At 35.9% G+C, this 17,636-nt stretch overlaps 1 protein-coding gene across 5 annotated transcripts in view; it reads left to right on the forward strand.

Moving 5' to 3' along the window:
• ANKRD28 (ankyrin repeat domain 28) overlaps positions 1-17,636 on the forward strand; it is a 192,388-nt gene that overhangs the window by 38,573 nt on the left and 136,179 nt on the right. Inside the window, exon 2 of one of the 5 annotated variants that reach the window (XM_030933535.1) lies at positions 8,444-8,513. The exons of 2 other annotated variants lie outside the window; for them this stretch is intronic. In XM_030933535.1, coding sequence (XP_030789395.1) covers positions 8,496-8,513 — 18 coding nt within the window. In that variant the 5' untranslated portion in view covers positions 8,444-8,495. Of the gene's footprint in view, positions 1-8,440; positions 8,514-17,636 lie in introns of those variants that run through there. 2 more of the 5 variants (XM_030933578.1, XM_030933554.1) reach the window with 2 other exon arrangements.

The following is a 17,636-nucleotide window of genomic DNA, read 5'->3' on the forward strand; positions in this document are numbered from 1 at the left end:
ATTTTATAGTTTAGCTCCAGAATTTCTATTTATTTCCTTTCTGTGATTTTCATTTTTTAACATCAGTATTCTCTAATTGGTGAGATGACATTCTGGTTCCCTTTAGTTCTTTGTCCAGGGTTTTTTTTTTTTTTTTTTTTTTCTCCTGTGAGCATATTTAAGGCAGTTGATTTAAAGTCTTTGTCTAGTAAATCCAGTGTCTGGCCTTCTTCTGAGACAATTTCAATTAATTTCTTTTTCTCTTGTGACTAGGATATGGTTTGACCTTTATTTGCATGCCTCAAATGTTTTTGTTGGAAATTGGATATTTTGAATATTGTAGCTGGAGATCAAGTTTTCCCCCTCCCTGGGGATTGTTATTGCTGCTTGTTCTCGTGGTTGTTTAATGAGTCTTTTAAAACTATTTTTGTAAAGTCTGTGTTCTTCATTGTGTATGTCCACTGAATTCTCTGTTCATTCTCTTGGCGATCGGCTGTGATTTGGCAGAGGTTTTCCTAAATGCCTCCATCTCCCCCCAACAGCTCCCCCAAAAAGCCCAAACAAAAACAGACTCTCCTAGATTTTAGAAATTGCTTCTGTGTTGGGGTACATAATGCTCAGCCAAGCTACTTACAGTTCTGTCCTAGTCTTCACTTCTTGCTTGTGCAGAACTGAAAGATCAGCCAGAGGTGAAAGTTTAGGGTCTTCATGAGTCTTCTCTGAACATGTGGCCAGTCCTGGACATGCATGTGGCCTCTAGGTTTCCTAGTGTATATGGGAGGTTTCAAAGCCTTTATTTTCGTATGTATCTCCTTCTCCAGTGTCTTCCTTCCTGGGTTTTTAGATGTTTATTGTTTGCCCCGTTGTTACCTCTTACACACAGATGAGAGAGAGAGAGATGCTTTTGACAGACAGCGCTGGGAAAGATGCTTCAGTACTAGGAATCTCCAAGACTGGTGGAACAAAGACAAGCCCTTGACCCAGTCCTTCAGGGAGCCACTACATAGTTCAAAACATATAACCACAACTTTTTGAGAATGAGGTCCATATTGGTTTATCTGGTACCCACAACAGGCACCAAATGTGGGCTGGTATCATGGATGCTGCCATGTAGGGGGAGTTGGGAATGGTATGCAGTAAATTAAAATTCCACAGCATTTTCCTATGAAAATCTAGCAGCATCTTTCTTCATTATGTGTTCCTCTGGTTGTTAAAAGGTTTTAATTGAATTCTAGAATTATGAAAATGTTGATTCTGGCTGTTTTGCCACCTCTTCATTGCTTTGTGAAGGGATGGGGTTTTGGAGTTCTTATTCTGCTATATATTGTGATGTTATTCCTACTTTTTTGAGTGAGCCGATTTTAAGTAGATATAACATTCATTATCTTGATCCATTGAAAAGCCTAATTTGTTTAATATATTGTGTTTAAAAGTAAGGATTATACATATTTACATTTTCTAAAAGATTAAGTCTTCAGATACTTGAGTATTCCTGTTAACATAGAGAAAAATACCATTTGTCTGTTGCTAACTAGTCATTTTATTCAAGTTGTTTCTGCCAGATTTTAAGGAACATACTACTAAGTTCCTTTTGCTTTTTGTGGTAAGCTCACCATTCTAAGAAATCATTAATTTGGATCAGTCTTTCTCAAACGGGGGGTGTTATTGTTCTCCAGGGGACATTTGGCAATATCGGGAAATATTTCTGGTCATCACAATTTAGGGGGACGGGTTATGCTACTGGCGTCTAGTGGGTAGAGACCAGAGATGCTGCTAAACATCCTGCAATGGATAGGAGTGGACCCCATGACAAAGAATTATATGTCTTAAAATGTTGGTAGTGCCAACAATGAGAAACCCTGATGTGGAATTACCAGATCTAGATTTCCTTAAATTGGTTGATATATGTATTGCTATAAAGTTTAGTGACTAAATTTGGACCTAACCACTTTAACTTTTTCAGAATGAAGTGTCAAAAAAGGAAAACAGTATTATTTGTGAGTAGAATAATAGGGAGATGTCAATCTAAAACTGCATTATTTTCTTTTTTGTGATAGCATGATATAATTGAATTTCTTTAATTTTAATAATTGTTGAATTTTGTCATGCAGAAAAGACATTGATGAACCCCTGTGAATTAAGACCAATTACCAGCATTTTACCATTCCTCAATGTCTTTAGAGTATTTTGAAGCAAAATTAATTTGCATTTCATTTTGTGTGTGTGTCAGATGTCGTGAAGGTTAGTTTGTTAGAATAGATCCAAACAGGATTTGAACATTGCATATGATTAGTTTCCTAAGTCTCTTTCTATACTAGGTTCCCCTTCTCTTTTAAAAAATGAATGTATTTATTGAAGAACCTATGTCATTTGTTCTGTAGGATTTCCCACATTCTAGTTTAGCTGATTGTATCTTCACAGTGTCGTTTAACATATTCCTCTCTTTTCTTGGTGAATCAGTAGCTTTAAAGATTTGTTTAGATTCCACTGTTGTTTGTTTTTAAGACTGTCAGGTGTAATAAAGCAATTGTCAATATGCATATAGCCACCTATCACTTTATTTTGTATGTCATGTCTATTATAGGTTGATATATATGCATATATACACACATGCATACATGTAGATAAACATATGTACATTACTGCACAAGTGGGCACATAACAAATTGCTCTATTCCTAGTGATAATACCAGTCTGTGCAAATGTTGTCAACTTGATTCATCATGTTTCCTACCAACCTTTTACCTAATGTTTTCATTGGGGTTTGGCAAAAATTATTTTTCTTAAATTATTTCCTCTGTAGTATCATGTGACCAAATTAATATTCTATGTACAATCATTATATCTTGGTCATTTACTTTTGCCTTTGAGGGAAGGGAATATTTTATTAATCCAGCTTGGCCAGTACAGTGCATTGCATATGATAACCATGCCCTATCATTGGTTCTAAACCTTAGCATTGAATTAGAATCACTTGTTTAAAATTCTAAATTCCCAGGCTCCACCCCTAGTGATTTCTGACTGGTTTAACAGGCTTTGTGCTGGAAGAAAACAGACTGGCAGAGTAAAATGTATCTGTTTCATACATTTTAGTAATTTGTTGAGGAAAGCATTGTTTTTTGTAATTCTTAGTATTTAGTACATTGGTATGCATCTGATTTATCTGTGTAACTTGTAACAGGCAATCGTAGTTCATGATTTACAAGGAATACAAACTGTATAATGTAAAAATTGTCTCTTCCATCTCTATTCACGTCAATCTCAAGTCATCTGGTTTCCTGTACTGTAGCCAGTCAATATTATTTTGTTTATACCTAGAGATTTTATGACTGTATAAGCAAATATCAGTTATCCTAATTTTCCAAATGAATTATCCAGTTGTTTCAGGATGATTTGTTGGAAAGATAATACTTTACTGTGTTGAGCTGCCTTTGTACCTTTGTCAGAAATCAGTTGACTATATGTATGTAGATCTATTTATGGAATCTTCTGTCCCATTCCATTGAATCTATGTGTTTATTCTTACTCCAATATCACTATCCTTGCCTTTTTTTTTTTTTTTTTTTGAGACAGGATCTTGCTCAGTTGCCCAGGCTACAGTACGGTGACATGTTCTCAGTTCACTACAGCTTTAACCTCCCAGGCTCAAGCAATCCTCCCACCTCAGCCTCCCAAGCAGCTGGGACTATAGGTGGGCATCATCATGCCTGCTTAATTTTTAATTCTTTTGTAGAGACAGGATCTTGCCATGTTGCCTAGGCTGATCTTGGACTCTTGGGCTCAAGCAGTCCTCCCACCTTGTCCTCCCAAAGCGCTCGGATTATAGGCGTGGGCCAATGTGCCTGGCCTTACTCTAGCTCTCTAGTAGTATGAATCCCTCAATTTTAAATCATTTTTAAAATTGCTTTGGTTTTTCTAATTTATTTTCCTTTCCGTATGAATTTCACATCAGCTTATTGATTTCTACAAAAAAGCCCACTGAGATTTTGACTGCGATTACTTTTCACCTATAAATTAAATGAGGAAAAATTGACATTGTAAGAATAATGAGTCTTCCCAACCATGAGCATGGTACAGTAGTTTCCCATTATCTACTGTTTAGCTTGAAACACCTGCAGTCAATTATGGTCCAAAAATATTAAAGTATCTTGAGAGAGACCACATTCATCTCACTTTTATTTTACAGTATGTTGTTAAAATTGTTCTATTATTAGTTGTTGCTAATCTCTTACTTTGCCTAATTTATCAGTTAAACTTTATCATAGGATATGTATGTACAGGTTGAGTAATCCTTGTCTGAAATGCTTGGGACTAGATGAATTTGTGATTTTAGAATATTAACATATATGTAATGAGAGATCTTGGGGATGGGACCCAAGTCTAAACACGAAATTCATTTGTTTCATAATCTTATACATGTAAACCCAAAGGTAATTTTGTAAAATATTTTAAATTTGTGCATGAAACAAAGTTTCTGTTAAGTACTTATGTGTGGAATTTTCCACTTGTGGCATCATATGAGTGCTCAAAAAGTTTCAGAGCATTTCAGATTTTGAATTGCCAGATTCAGGACGTTCAACCTGTGCCGGACAAAACATAGCATATATAGCGTTCAGCACTATTTTGGGGCTTCCATGGAGTGAGGGAGGGGTGGCATATATCCTCTGTGGATAAGGGGGGAGCTCCTGTATCTCTTTTCTTTATGTTGTCTTTGATGTCTTTCATCAGTATTTTGTGATTTTCAGCATACAGAGTCTGTGCCTATTTTGTTGAATTTATACCTGAGTATTTTTGAGTATTGGGGTATTATAAGTGGTACTGCCTTTTGTTTTGATTTCCAGTTGTTGATTGGTAGTATGTAGAAATAGCGATCGTAATCTATGACTTTGCTAAACTTATTAATTCTAGGCACTTTTTAATAGATTCCGTGGAAGACAATCATGTTGTCTGTGAATACAAGCACTTTTATTTCTTCCCTTCCAAACTATATGTCTCTTATTCCTTATACCCTTATTGCAGTGCTCTTTCTTCAATAAGATATTAAATAAGAGTGATAAGAGCAGACATTCTTGCTTGTGTCTCATCTTAGGAAGAAATTAGTGGTTTCCTGGTAATTTTATATTTATTTAAATGTATAAATCTCAGTACAGTGATCACTTAGCAAAGGAATCTTATTTAATTTTATATTCTAGGTTGCACTCCAGTTTTCCTCATAGGATTCATCAACTGGTATATCTTGTGATTCCTAATGCACCGTATGTATGTCTGTTTCCCTCTCTCACAGATACACACAGCAAACTTTTAGGAGAGCACTTATTGCGCTGCTTTGTAGTTTACTTTTTATTTCTCTTTCTCCCTTGTTAGAAGGTGAGTACTTAGAGCAATAAGAAATGGTACCTACCGGTAGCTCTGCGAACTTAATGTTGTGAGCAATTGATACTAGGTTGGACCGTATGAAATTGCTGATGTTGGTTTATAACCTATGAAATTTTGTATCTAGTTGGGACAAAAACAAAAAAGGAAAAAAAAAAAACCAATGGTACTTCTGCTGACAAGATAAAATCATCAGTATGTGAAATGTTTGTACATGAGAAATTGTTCATCACTGTTACATATTAAGGAAAATCATACGGGTGGACATACTGATGAAATGAGTGAGACACAGCCCCTACCTTAAAGGATACTCACTCTGTGGAAGACTGGGCCTTTACAATATTCAGATGTGTGCTTTTGTTTTGGTTTTGTTTGGTTTTGGTTTGTTTTCTTATAGAGACAGAGTTTTGCTCTGTTGCCCAGGCTGGTCTCAAACTCCTGAGCTCAAGTGATCCTCTCACTTCGGCCTCCCAAAGTGCTAGGATTACAGGCATGAGTCCACTGTGCCCACTTCCCTCGTCTTTTTTAATAGAGAGACGGGTTTTCAGATGTGTTTTAACTCTATGATTAAACTATGCACAATCTATGCACATATTTACTCTCAGTTAGGATCTACTCATCATCGTAGCTTCTTATCTCTCAGTATCTTGGATTATAAGACAACTTTGGCAATAACTTCTATAAACAAATTGAGAAGATTGACATACTTTGATAATTTTGTATGAAAAGATGCTCTTATACATTTTTCAGTTGTTTCATGTAACTTAAACATTTGTTACTTAGCATCTAGTGGGTTAGTGTAGTAAATAAAGGGCATCAAACATTTTTCCCTTTGACATAACTTTATTTCTATAGAACAGAAAGACTTTAAAGCAGTCATAGTCATAGCAGGAAAAATAAAACTTTCTTACTTGAATTTTTCTGTGTAGTGTTTTTTTAATTGTAAATTACAGATGAAGAGACACTAGTATTTTTTATCCTTAGGCTGTTAACTTAAGCTGGTCTTAATGATCCCATATTACAAATCAGGAAAAGGGAAATACATGAGAGATTTTGTGTAAGTTTCATGAAACCAGAAACTATTCTTGTGTTTACTGCTGTATTCCTTGCATTTAGCATATAAGTAGTCATTAACAAACAATTATTGAGTAAATATTTGTGGAGGTAGGAGGCTAGGCTAGGTGGATTTGGTTAAAGTAAGAAAATTTATTTTTTTATAAGATATGTAAATTTTAGTTAATACAATGAAAATCATTGCAATTACATGTTGCCTGATAAGCATCAAGAGCCATATAGTTTTTGAGGCAGTTTGTTTTGGTAAATGCTATAGTAACAGAAGGCTATTTTCAGTCAGTCAGAAATACGCTCTTAATATTGTTTTGAGCTTGACTCTTAATATAACAAGATTAAAACATAATTATGAAAACCTGTAAAGCCTCCTCTTTTTGAAACCTTTGTTTAAAATACATGACTCAGGGAAGACATTAACTTTGTAAATTAACGTACTCAAGAAATTAATTTTCTTTTATATTTACTGCCACCATATGGCAGACTAATTCTATTACCTTATTTGTTACATACTGTAGAACCTAAAATAATGTACCTTTAATATTTTCTGATGAGGTTGATTTGTTCTTAATTTTGACAAGAGAAGAAATAACAGATTTTTATGTTTAGAATTATAGCTGACCTTCCTCCAACTATCCAAGGATAGTTTATGTCTTCTAACATTTTAAAAGGCGTTAATTACTACAGCTGTAATTGCTATAGCAAAGATGATTCTTTGTCATAGCATTGATGACGATTCTTTCAGAAGAATAAGAAATGTGTGGGTGGGTGCAGTGGCTCAGTACTTTGGGAGGCCAAGGCAGGAGGATCGCTTGAGCCCAGGAGTTTGGAACCAGCGTGGGCAACATAATGAGACCCCATCTCTACAAAAAAATTTAAAAATTAACTGGGCGAGGTGATGCACGCCTGTGGTCCCAGCTACTCAGGAGGCTGAGGTGGGAGGATCACTTGAACCCAGGAGATTGAAACTACATTTTGCACCACTGCACTCCAGCCTGGGTGACAGGGCAAGATTTTGTCTCAAAAGAAAAGGAAAGAAAACAAAAGAAATGTGGTTGGCCCCACACTTTTATGAAGGCAATGTAATTCTGACATTTCTTCTTTCTAGGTCATTGCACATGAGAATTATGGCTCCATAATTTTTTAGGCCTAATTTTATTTATGTAAAGACAAGCCATTTCACTAAAATTAACTTGTGGAATTTTATTTTTTATCTTGGGAAAAGTATTATATAAGAATATGTAATATTCTGAGAAAAATTATTATGTAAGAATTTAAAAATAGAAGCAACCCAAATATTTACTCTTAGGAAATTAAATATAGTATTTTTGAATGGAATGTCATATTCATGGTGTTGCAGAATATTTAAGGTCCACATTGGTAATTGAGGGGTGATGGAGAGAAGCCAGTTACTAAATAATATGTATATATTATTCTAACCTTTAAAAAAGTGTGTGTGTATATATATACACTTTTTATATATAATATATATGTAATTACCAGTTTTCTTTGAGAGATATTACAGTGATTTCTTAAATTTATGTATTACTAAAATGAGTATGTTCTACATATTCAGAAAGTGTATAGACTGAATACTTTAAACTTTTCATAGGCAGTTTCTTAAATCAAGACATCCCCATGGGTACATAATTAGTGATTAGTAAGTAACTGAATATATTATTAGTGAATATATTTGAAGAGTTTGTGTGTGTGTGTGTAAGATTTATGAGGATGACTTGTTGCTGCTAGCAATTCTAAGAATCAAACACCACTTTTTAAGTCTCTTCTGGGAAACCAATTCTGTTTAATATATAAAGCCTTTAAAAAATGTTTTGTTACACAGAGTAGTATTTTTTTCTTAATAGAGGGATAAAAGTAAATTCTGAATTAATAAAATCCAAAGTAAGTTTTTGAATATTATCCAATAATTCAATGTTTTGTTAAGGTACTACTTATTTATAACATAGCCCTTAATTTCTAGGATCAGCATATTCTTTCTTTTGATATCTGTTTTCTGCTACAGGCCTGTGATTGGAATTGAAACAGTACAACTGCCTCCACCAGAGGAAAATAGTATGGGAATTCCTATTATGGTAGGTTATTTTCTAGTAGTCTCTTGCAGTAATATAGGCAGCTCTTGTAATTTTTTAGTTTGTTGCTGTTTAAGCCTCCTTGTGACTTAGCTTTCATACATATCTGTATGTGAATAAATGCTTAGTGTCACCCAAAAAGTCCTTTATTGTAGAAACATTTATAGTAGTGGGCCCTGTGTTAGTGGAAGACTTAGTATAGCAGTTTTATAATTCAATAAATTTTCAGTGGAGGGGACTTATAAATCTAAGATCTCTGTCATGGAGAAGAAAATATTAAACAGCTGAAAATAATGGTATTGCAACTAGTTTTATTTTGTTCTGAAATAATAATAAATTACTGAAATTCAATGTATTACTAAATTTATTAGTAAGTTTAGTAATTTATTACTAAAATTCAAACCAAAGCTTTGAAACCTTTAGTAATTTATTGCTGAATTACCTTTGGTTTAGATATATGCATCCTTTTGCTCATAGCTCATTCTCTTACATGTTAAATGATTGTGGTGCACACTTTAAACATTAACAGCCATTCAGTAATCACTGGGGAACCTCAATTATTTGAGTGACTCCTATGTTTTCATGAAAGTAGTTTTTAAAAAAATCTCATAACCTCCAGGTGTGTTGGACTGCAGGCACTAGTGAAGATAGGATAAGCTTGTTTGATATCATTGGTGGTGTTTGTTAGGCTTCTTATTTCAGATTCAAACATATTGAAATATTTTTTAGAGTATAAAAGGAGAAAATTATGGCCCAGTAATTGATTTTTTTGCCATTACCAAGGTGCAACATGCTGTACTTTTTGTTAAATATCTTATGATCCCAAGCAGTAATACCATTTGGTATCAAGTAGACTTGATGTAAAGTTGTTTCAGAACAAAGAATCACCCTTACTGGGTTTGTGTAATAATTTGTTTTTAGTTTTATTAAAGTTTAGGGGTTTTGTTTTTTGTTTTTTCCTTTGCAACAAGGTCTCACTGTTGCCCAGACTGGAGTGTAGTGGCGTGTGATAAGGGCTGACTGCAGGCTCAACCTGCCGGGCTCAAGGGATCCTTTCACCTCAGCCTCCTGAGTAGCTGGGACTATAGGTGCATGCTACTATGCCCGATTAATTTTTGTGGTTTTAGTAGAAATGGGGTTTCAGCATGTTGCCCAGACTGGTCTTGAACTCCTGGGTTCAAAAATGAACTGCTCACCTCAGCCTCCCAAAGTGCTGAGATTATAGACCTGAGCCATTGTATTAAACTTTGTAATTTTTTCTTTAAAAAAAAAAAAAAAAAAAAAAGGAGGTGATTAAAAACCTGTTATGTTGGAAACTGAAGATTTTATTCATCTGTTTTCTGATAGGATAGGAGTAGATTTATTGGGAACACACTGTTTACCTGATTTTTTTTCCTTCAAATTGGAGGTAAATATGGTCACGTTCAAGATTCATGTTCCCTTTAGAAATTATGAATTCTTTATGAAATATCTGATTGTGAATCTTTACCTGGCCCTTTTCAGGAAGGTCTAGGTTACCTACCAATGATCACCTTTTAAAAAAGTACATAGAATGACTTATTTGTTGTTCTTTGGAATGGCTGTTGGTAGCTAGAGTTCCACTGGAAATTCACCCCCTCACACACTTTTATAAACCATTTTCTAGCCTGTGATTTAATAAAGGCTTTGGATGAATTTTAACAATGCCCCTATCCTAATTCTGTTCCCAACCAAGCATTTGGATAATTGGTAGGCAAGACAGAAAAACAACAACAGAATGCCAACTTAATATAGTAAGGTTTGATTAAGAGAATGGTAACAAATAGGAGATACCCTCAATATTATATAGCCAGTTTACCTTTTCTTTCCTGGACTGTGTGTTGGAGAAAAGGCAGTCACAAATCATTTAGCTAATACGGCTTTTAATAACTGTGTAAATTGTAATTATCATCTTTTACCACTGGATGGTGCCTTTGCATTGGTTACTGCAAACCCTTTCTAAATCTACATTAGGGCACCATTTGAAAATTCATTTAAAAAACAATGAAATTAAGATAGTGGTATAGTTTCCCATAATCAGCCTCCTGAGTAGCTGGGACTATAGTTATACACCACTGTGCCCAGCTCTATGATGCCATCTTTGCTTATCACCTTAGAAACATTTTATTGTTGTTTTGTTTTTGTTTTTGTTTTTGTTTTTGCCAGAGTCTCACTCTGTTGCCCAGGCTGGAGTGCAGTGGCAGAATCTCAGCTCACTGCAACCTCAGCCTCCTGCGTTCAAGCGATTCTCCCACCTCAGCCTCCTAGCAGCTGGGACTGTAGGTGCTTACAACCACACCTCGCTAATTTTTCTATTTTTAGTAAAGATGGGGTTTTGCTGTGTTGGCCAGACTGGTCTTGAACTCCTGACCTGAAGTGATCCACCCACCTCGACCTCCCAAAGTGGTGGGATTACAGGCGTGAGCCACTGTGCCCGGCTTAGAAACATTTTAAATGTATTAATTTTTTAGGTGGTACTATCATTGACATGGCATCTATAGAAAACCACAGTTTCTTAATTTATAAGGTTGAAATAGAAGTTTTTAAAAAATTGTCCCTGGCCAGGTGCAGTGGCTCACGCCTGTAATCCCAGCACTTTGGTAGGCTGAGGCGGGTGGATCATGAGGTCAAGAGATCAAGACCATCCTGGCCAACATGGTGAAACCCCGTCTCTACCAAAAATACAGAAATTAGCTGGGCGTGGTGGCGTGCGCCTATAGTCTCAGCTACTTTGGAGGCTGATGTGGGAAACTATACCACTATCTTAATTTCATTGTTTTTAAATGAATTTTCAGGGCAGGAAGAGTCGCTTGAACCCAGAAGGCGAAGGTGGCAGTGAGCTGATATTGTGCCACTGCACTCCAGCCTGGGCAACAGAGCAAGACTCTATCTCAAAATAAAGAAAAATTGTCCCTGGTAATTATTTTGTCTTTTCTCCTGTCTAGTAGCTGTTCAAACTCCTTTCACTGAAGCCCTTTTATTTCACAAATACTATTTTCAAATTCTGCTTTTTAAGCTACCAAATGACTTTTTGTTAGGTACCTACTTAAATGAGTTGAGTACTTAAGTCTATAGAGTTTATTTGTGATTGTAACAGATTATGGAGGTCTTAATTCAGGGAAATAATCTCATCTAATAAAGCATTCTCTTATTCTTTTAAAGATCAAAATAAAACAGACTCTAGAATAACAGTGTTCCTTAACAACTTACTCTGAGACCTTGTTTCTCCAGTCTGGTGTGCTATTATTTCCTTTTCTGTTCTTTGTAGGATTATTTAGATAAAAATAAAGTCATAAAAACAAGCATCTTAAACTACCCTTTTCTGTAGTCTGCTCTTCATATAGCTTTCGAGTTACGAATTTAGAGGGGATTGTAGCTCAGCAAGTTTAAAGTCACTCACAGTAAGTTTGGTTTGCCTTTGAGGCTCAGGCTCACGGAAGTCATGGGGTAAATGACTTTGGCTTTGCAGGTTTGCTGCTTGGCAGTGAGTCTTCACATAGGCAATGTTCAAGTTTTGGTCTTAACTTGTAGAATGTGAGCTTTGTCATGTGACTGCTCTAGGCCTTATTTTTCTTACCTATAAAGTCGTGATTTTCTTTAGCAAATTAGGATCGTGGCTAAGGACAATGTTACTTGGGGGGGGAGGGGGGGAGAGAACAAATTACTCATAATCCTGCCACTGACCTAACTCATCTAGTGTTGATGCTAAAAATGAAAAAGAAAAAAACTTCCTCTATTTAACATAATTAAGATTATTTTGTATATACTGCAGTGTTGTATTTCATATAACATATTTTAGTATATCCCATGTTTTAGAAATTCTTTAAAGATTTTATTTTTAAATATTAGATAGTTTCACTGTGTGATATATACATTTTAAATCATTTTATTCAAGATTTAAATTTTCAATCTTTTGTTGCAAATAATGCTTCACAGAAATCTTGATATGTAAATTTTTATTGGCCTCATATTATTTTCTTATGTCTCAATTCCTGCAAGCAGAAATGCTAGCTTAAAGTTTGAAAGACTTATCGATGATATTGATAGCTGTTGGCAGGTTTTTTTTTTCTCCCAGAGAAGTTGTCCCAGTTTACTGTTTCACCATCCTACATGGCCTCTGGTTTAAACTAATTGTGATAGCCTACTAACTGTTTTCTCTGCCTTTAGTATCACCTTATTTTTAGGTCATCCTGACACTGTATCCACAGTGAGTTATTTAAGATACAAGTCTTATTTTATAATTTTTTGGCTTGAAATTCTATGGGTTAAAGTGTATTTACTTTGTGTCATTCAACACCCTTCATGATCTTGCTGCTGTCTAATTTTCCACCTTATTTTATGCAAACCTACTATACATTTTGTGGATAAGGAGGTGGGAGGGGGATATGCCAGGCAGAGGAAGCAGCATATGCAAGGGCATAGCTGCATAAAGTGGCATGCTATATTTGAATTGCAACAAGCACATTGGTATATGTGAAAGTTCAAGGCAGGGTGGTAGAAAACTTTAGTATAGCATACTCAAACGAAATTTAGTTGACTAAATAAAAGTAGACAACATTTTATCTATGATTTAGAAAAGTAACTGGTGGTATAGAGAATTGTTAATCAGGACTTTTGGTTACAAATGACAGAAATCCAACTCAAATTGGCTTAAATGCAAAAGTATATTTACTAGGCCAGGCAAGCAGAGCTAGATCCAGGACTTGGTGACAGTGGGTTTCCCATCCTGCCCCATTCTTTCATTCCTCCTATGAGCAGTTTTTGCTTACTGGGATTGTCTCCTCAGAATCCCAAAAGAAAAGAGAGTATTTTTCCCTGATAGCCTTGGCAGGAAAGTGAAGTCCTGAGGAAGGCATTGTCTAGTTTCAGTCATGTGCTCTTTCCTGGACTAGACATGTTGATAGGGGTGGGTAGTACTCTGGTCAGGCTTGGGTTTCTTGTATGTCTGAGGACCAGAGGCTCTCCTTAAAGGAAAGAATTTGTGTGAAGTACCTGTGTCTGCTACAAGGATGTATAGAATTAGAAGGAGAGTCAACATTTGAGAGACTAGTTAGGAGGTAGTTATGATAGCTTAGGTGAGGACTGAAGTGAGTTTGAATTAGGTCACTGTGAAGAAAGAGTTTAGGAAGACTTTATGTAAAATGCATACAACTTGGTGACTGACTAAAAGTGGGAGATGAAGTAAGGGAAGGCTACTGTGGGTTGGGCTACTTTGTACATGGTGATGCCGTTACTATTAAACAACATGGGAATTCAGAAAAAGAACACTTTGGGGAGGTGGACTACAGATGATAAGTAGAATTTTGACATGAGATTGTCCAAAAAGAGATTAAAAGGAGCTGAGGGAAAAACAACAACGTAAAACAGTATTTTAAACTATGGGTAGAAGAAAAACCAAGTGAAAGGGACCAGAAAAAGTGGAAATATTATGGAAGCAACAAGAAGAGAGGTTATTAAAGGTCATTGCTGCCCAGTATTGTAGAGTAGTTGAGAATAATGATGATTTTGTAATAAATTATCATTGGTGACCTTGGAGCAATTTCATTTGATTGGTGGAAAGCTAGATTGCAGTGGGTCGAAACAATTAAAAATAAACAGAAAAAGGAGTGGTAGCTTCATAAGGAGTCAGGAAGGCCAATCTTTCTATAGGCCAAAATAAAGGAACAGAAGGTTAAACCAAAGCTATGTAAGAAAGGAATCAGAATTGAAAGAGTAAGGTCTATTAGAAGATAGAGTCTTGAATGAACCTTTTCCTCTACAACTGCAAGGTCTTCCCATTAGACTGCAAAGTCATGAATATTTGACACCTGAGATGTAAGAAGTACTTAATAAATGAAAGATGACTTGAATAAATGAAAGATCATAGAGGAAAAGTTGAAAATACAAATAATGTTTGGAGATAAAGCAGAGGGGAGTTGATAGGATTCATCTTTGTTTTCTTTTTTCCTCTCTGAGGTAGAAAGCCAGGGGATAAGGCCTCTCCAACTTAACCTTAAAGCATTGCTGTGAGGAACCAATGGGAGGATCGATGTGAAACATTCTTAAACTGGAAGGTATTGGTCAAATGGAAGGAAGTAATACTTCATTTCTGGCATCTTAATTTTGAATAGGACTTCAAATCAGTTGATATTTGGTTCTCACCAGCTCAAAAACCCTATTTGCTTCCTTAACAACTGCTAATTTAACTTCTCTTAGGTGTGTGATGTGTGGGAAGAGCTAGGCTTTGGAGACAAATGAGTCTGGGTTAGAATCCAGTTTTCCCTACTGCTTAGCCTTGTGATTTCCAGTATTTAATTTCTCCAACTCAGATTTTTGTCTGTGAAATTGGGATTAAAAACTAGTTTGCAGGCATATTGTTTTAATTAAGTGAATGTACACAAAGTGCCTACAACCATAGTAGCTATTCAAGTTACCTGGGATGTTCATCCCTGCCCCATGTGAGTAGCCAACCTTGTTATGCCTTCAGACTAAAAAATGCCAGATAAAAGTATTATCTTACATTGAAACATTTCGTCTTCCTGTTGGTTATTATTCATCTATTTAGCTTTTTATCTCTAAAACTGTGTAATTGTCTTCACAGTGACAGTACTTCAGATATTTTAAAGTTTTCATGTTCTCCCTGATTCCTTTTCAAACAATATCTTCAGCTTTATCAACCCTTTATGACATGGTTTCTAGATTATGCATTATACTGGCTGCCCTTCTTGAATGTATTCTAGTTTCATTACTCTAGTGGTAGTCTGCCCAGTGTCTAGTAATTAGCCTTGCTTTTCATAGAGAAGGAAGATGAGGTTAATAGGAAACATTTTGGAGATAAAACTGTCATTTTAACAGGTCAAAATTAAGGTGTATTTTACTATTTCATTCTAAAGTATTCTGTTTTCTTATGTTTGACATTTTTCTTGTATGTCCATGGCATTTATAAAATGATTTCCTTCAGTGTTTTAAGGTGAATTACTGATGTTTTTTTCCATTTAAAAATATCTTTAGAGCCTGCAGAGTGTCTTCCAGTACAAGTGTGTTGTGATTAATTCATAATGGTGGGAAAATTAAACTACTGTAAGAAAATGTCAAGGTTGAATTTTTCTATGTAATACATAGCGTACTGTTGGTTGTGTACTGACTGGCAACTACCCTCTTTCTTCTGGCACGCTTACCAACCCAGTTTTGTTTGTATGTCCACGTCTATCCCACATCACTTGGGGAAATCCTGAATATTGTAAGCTAATCAGGGTAATCCTATCTGCCTCGTAGTGATTCGTTTGGGAAGGGACATGTGATCAAAGCCTGGCCCTTTGCATTTCAGGGAAAGTCAGCTTGTGGGGCTCCTAGGAGTCTTCCTCATACCTGAAAAGGTAGACACAGAAGGATATTCCCACTTCTACTGCATGACAGTATGTGTTTAATAGGATCCCATGAAGTATAACAATTAACATGTGACTATGAAGGGAGTTATCCTAAGGTTCTTGCTGAGTCTGACAGAAGGAAAAGCTGAAAGGAGCCTAGGTCATATGTGATGGCACTGGATAACTGAATCAATCACCCTAAAGCCACCTTATTTTAATTCTTGATGTTTGTGATGATAATCCCTTTGTTTAAGCCAGTTGAGAGTAATACGTTATTTTATAAATTATTTTTGGTTTAGGATAGCCCTAATATTAACAAATGTATTTAATATTCTATTACATAGAACGTAGACACTGGTGGAAGGCCCATTAAGATGTCATGATGAGGCCGGGCGCAGTGGCTCATGCCTGTGGTCCCGGCACTTTGGGAGGCTGAGGCGGGTGGATCACGAGGTCAGGAGATCGAGACCATCCTGGCTAACACAGTGAAACCCCATCTCTACTAAAAATACAAAAAATTGGCCGGGCGTGGTGGTGGGCGCCTGTAGTCCCAGCTACTCAGAAGGCTGAGGCAGGAGAATGGCATAGCCCGGAGGGAGGAGCTCGCAGTGAGCAGAGATTGCACCACCGCACTCCAGCCTGGGCGACAGAGTGAGACTCCGTCTCAAAAAAAAAAAGATGTCATGATGAGCTGGACGTGGTGGATCATGCCTGTAATCCTAACACTTTGGGAGTTTGAGGTGGATGGATCACCTGAGGTCAGCAGTTTAAGAGCAGCCTGGCCAAAATGGTGAAACCAAGTCTTGACTAAAAATACAAAAATTAGCTGGGTGTGGTGGTGTGCACCTGTAATCCCAGCTAATCGGGAGGCTGAGGCAGGAGAATGACTTGAACCTGGGAGGTGGAGGTTGCAGTAAGCCAAGATCGTGCCACTGCACTCCAGCCTGGGTGAGAAAGTGAGGCTCTTTCTCAAAAAAAAAAAAAAAAAAAAAAAAAAAAAAAGGATGTGATGATGGCAGTAGTGGTGGTATTGTCATGAGTATAGCTGCCTTCTAAGAGGTGATGATGAGCGTCTAATTTTAAGATCACCTATATTGGGTTGAAAGTTTTATAAGTAGTCTTACAAAACTGAATGTTCTAATTATAAAACAGACACACACACAGAAATTCTACGATAGAATAACTGATAGCAGATTTAACAACCTAGTTAGGAATGGGCTAATTATCTTCTTCCCATTTAAGAAGTTAGAAATTGTCTACAGCTAAAGGAGTTGACATTGTTTTACTCTGAATTAACATTGTTACAAGCATGGCTTTTTAAAAGTTTATCAAAAGCACGAAAATTTATGTATAAAAGAAACTCCACACCTGAAACACATTAGAAACATACCTTCCTTCTTTCAACAATAAAAGTTGCTATGTAAAATTACAGCACTCTTTGATAAAAGGAACTAAAACTATCTGAGTCATAACTTGAATTTAAAAATAGCTATGGTCAGTATTTTTGTCTCCACTCCAATATGGTTCAGAAAGACATGAATCATTTTTTTTTTTTTTTTTAGTATTTCTCAAACGATAGCCACTTTGAAATGGAAGTGATGTATATAGTTGGGTTCAGTTTGTTTGTGAAATAACGAATGTACACTTCAGATACTGATCTTACTGTACTTTTGGGAATTCTTTGGACATCTCACATAGTTATTGCTTATACAGGCAAACATTGTGTAACCATAGCAACTTATTTTTAAACTGAAAATTTTCT

Source organism: Rhinopithecus roxellana, chromosome 1, assembly GCF_007565055.1.
Source record: "Rhinopithecus roxellana isolate Shanxi Qingling chromosome 1, ASM756505v1, whole genome shotgun sequence".
Lineage (NCBI taxonomy): Eukaryota > Metazoa > Chordata > Mammalia > Primates > Cercopithecidae > Rhinopithecus > Rhinopithecus roxellana.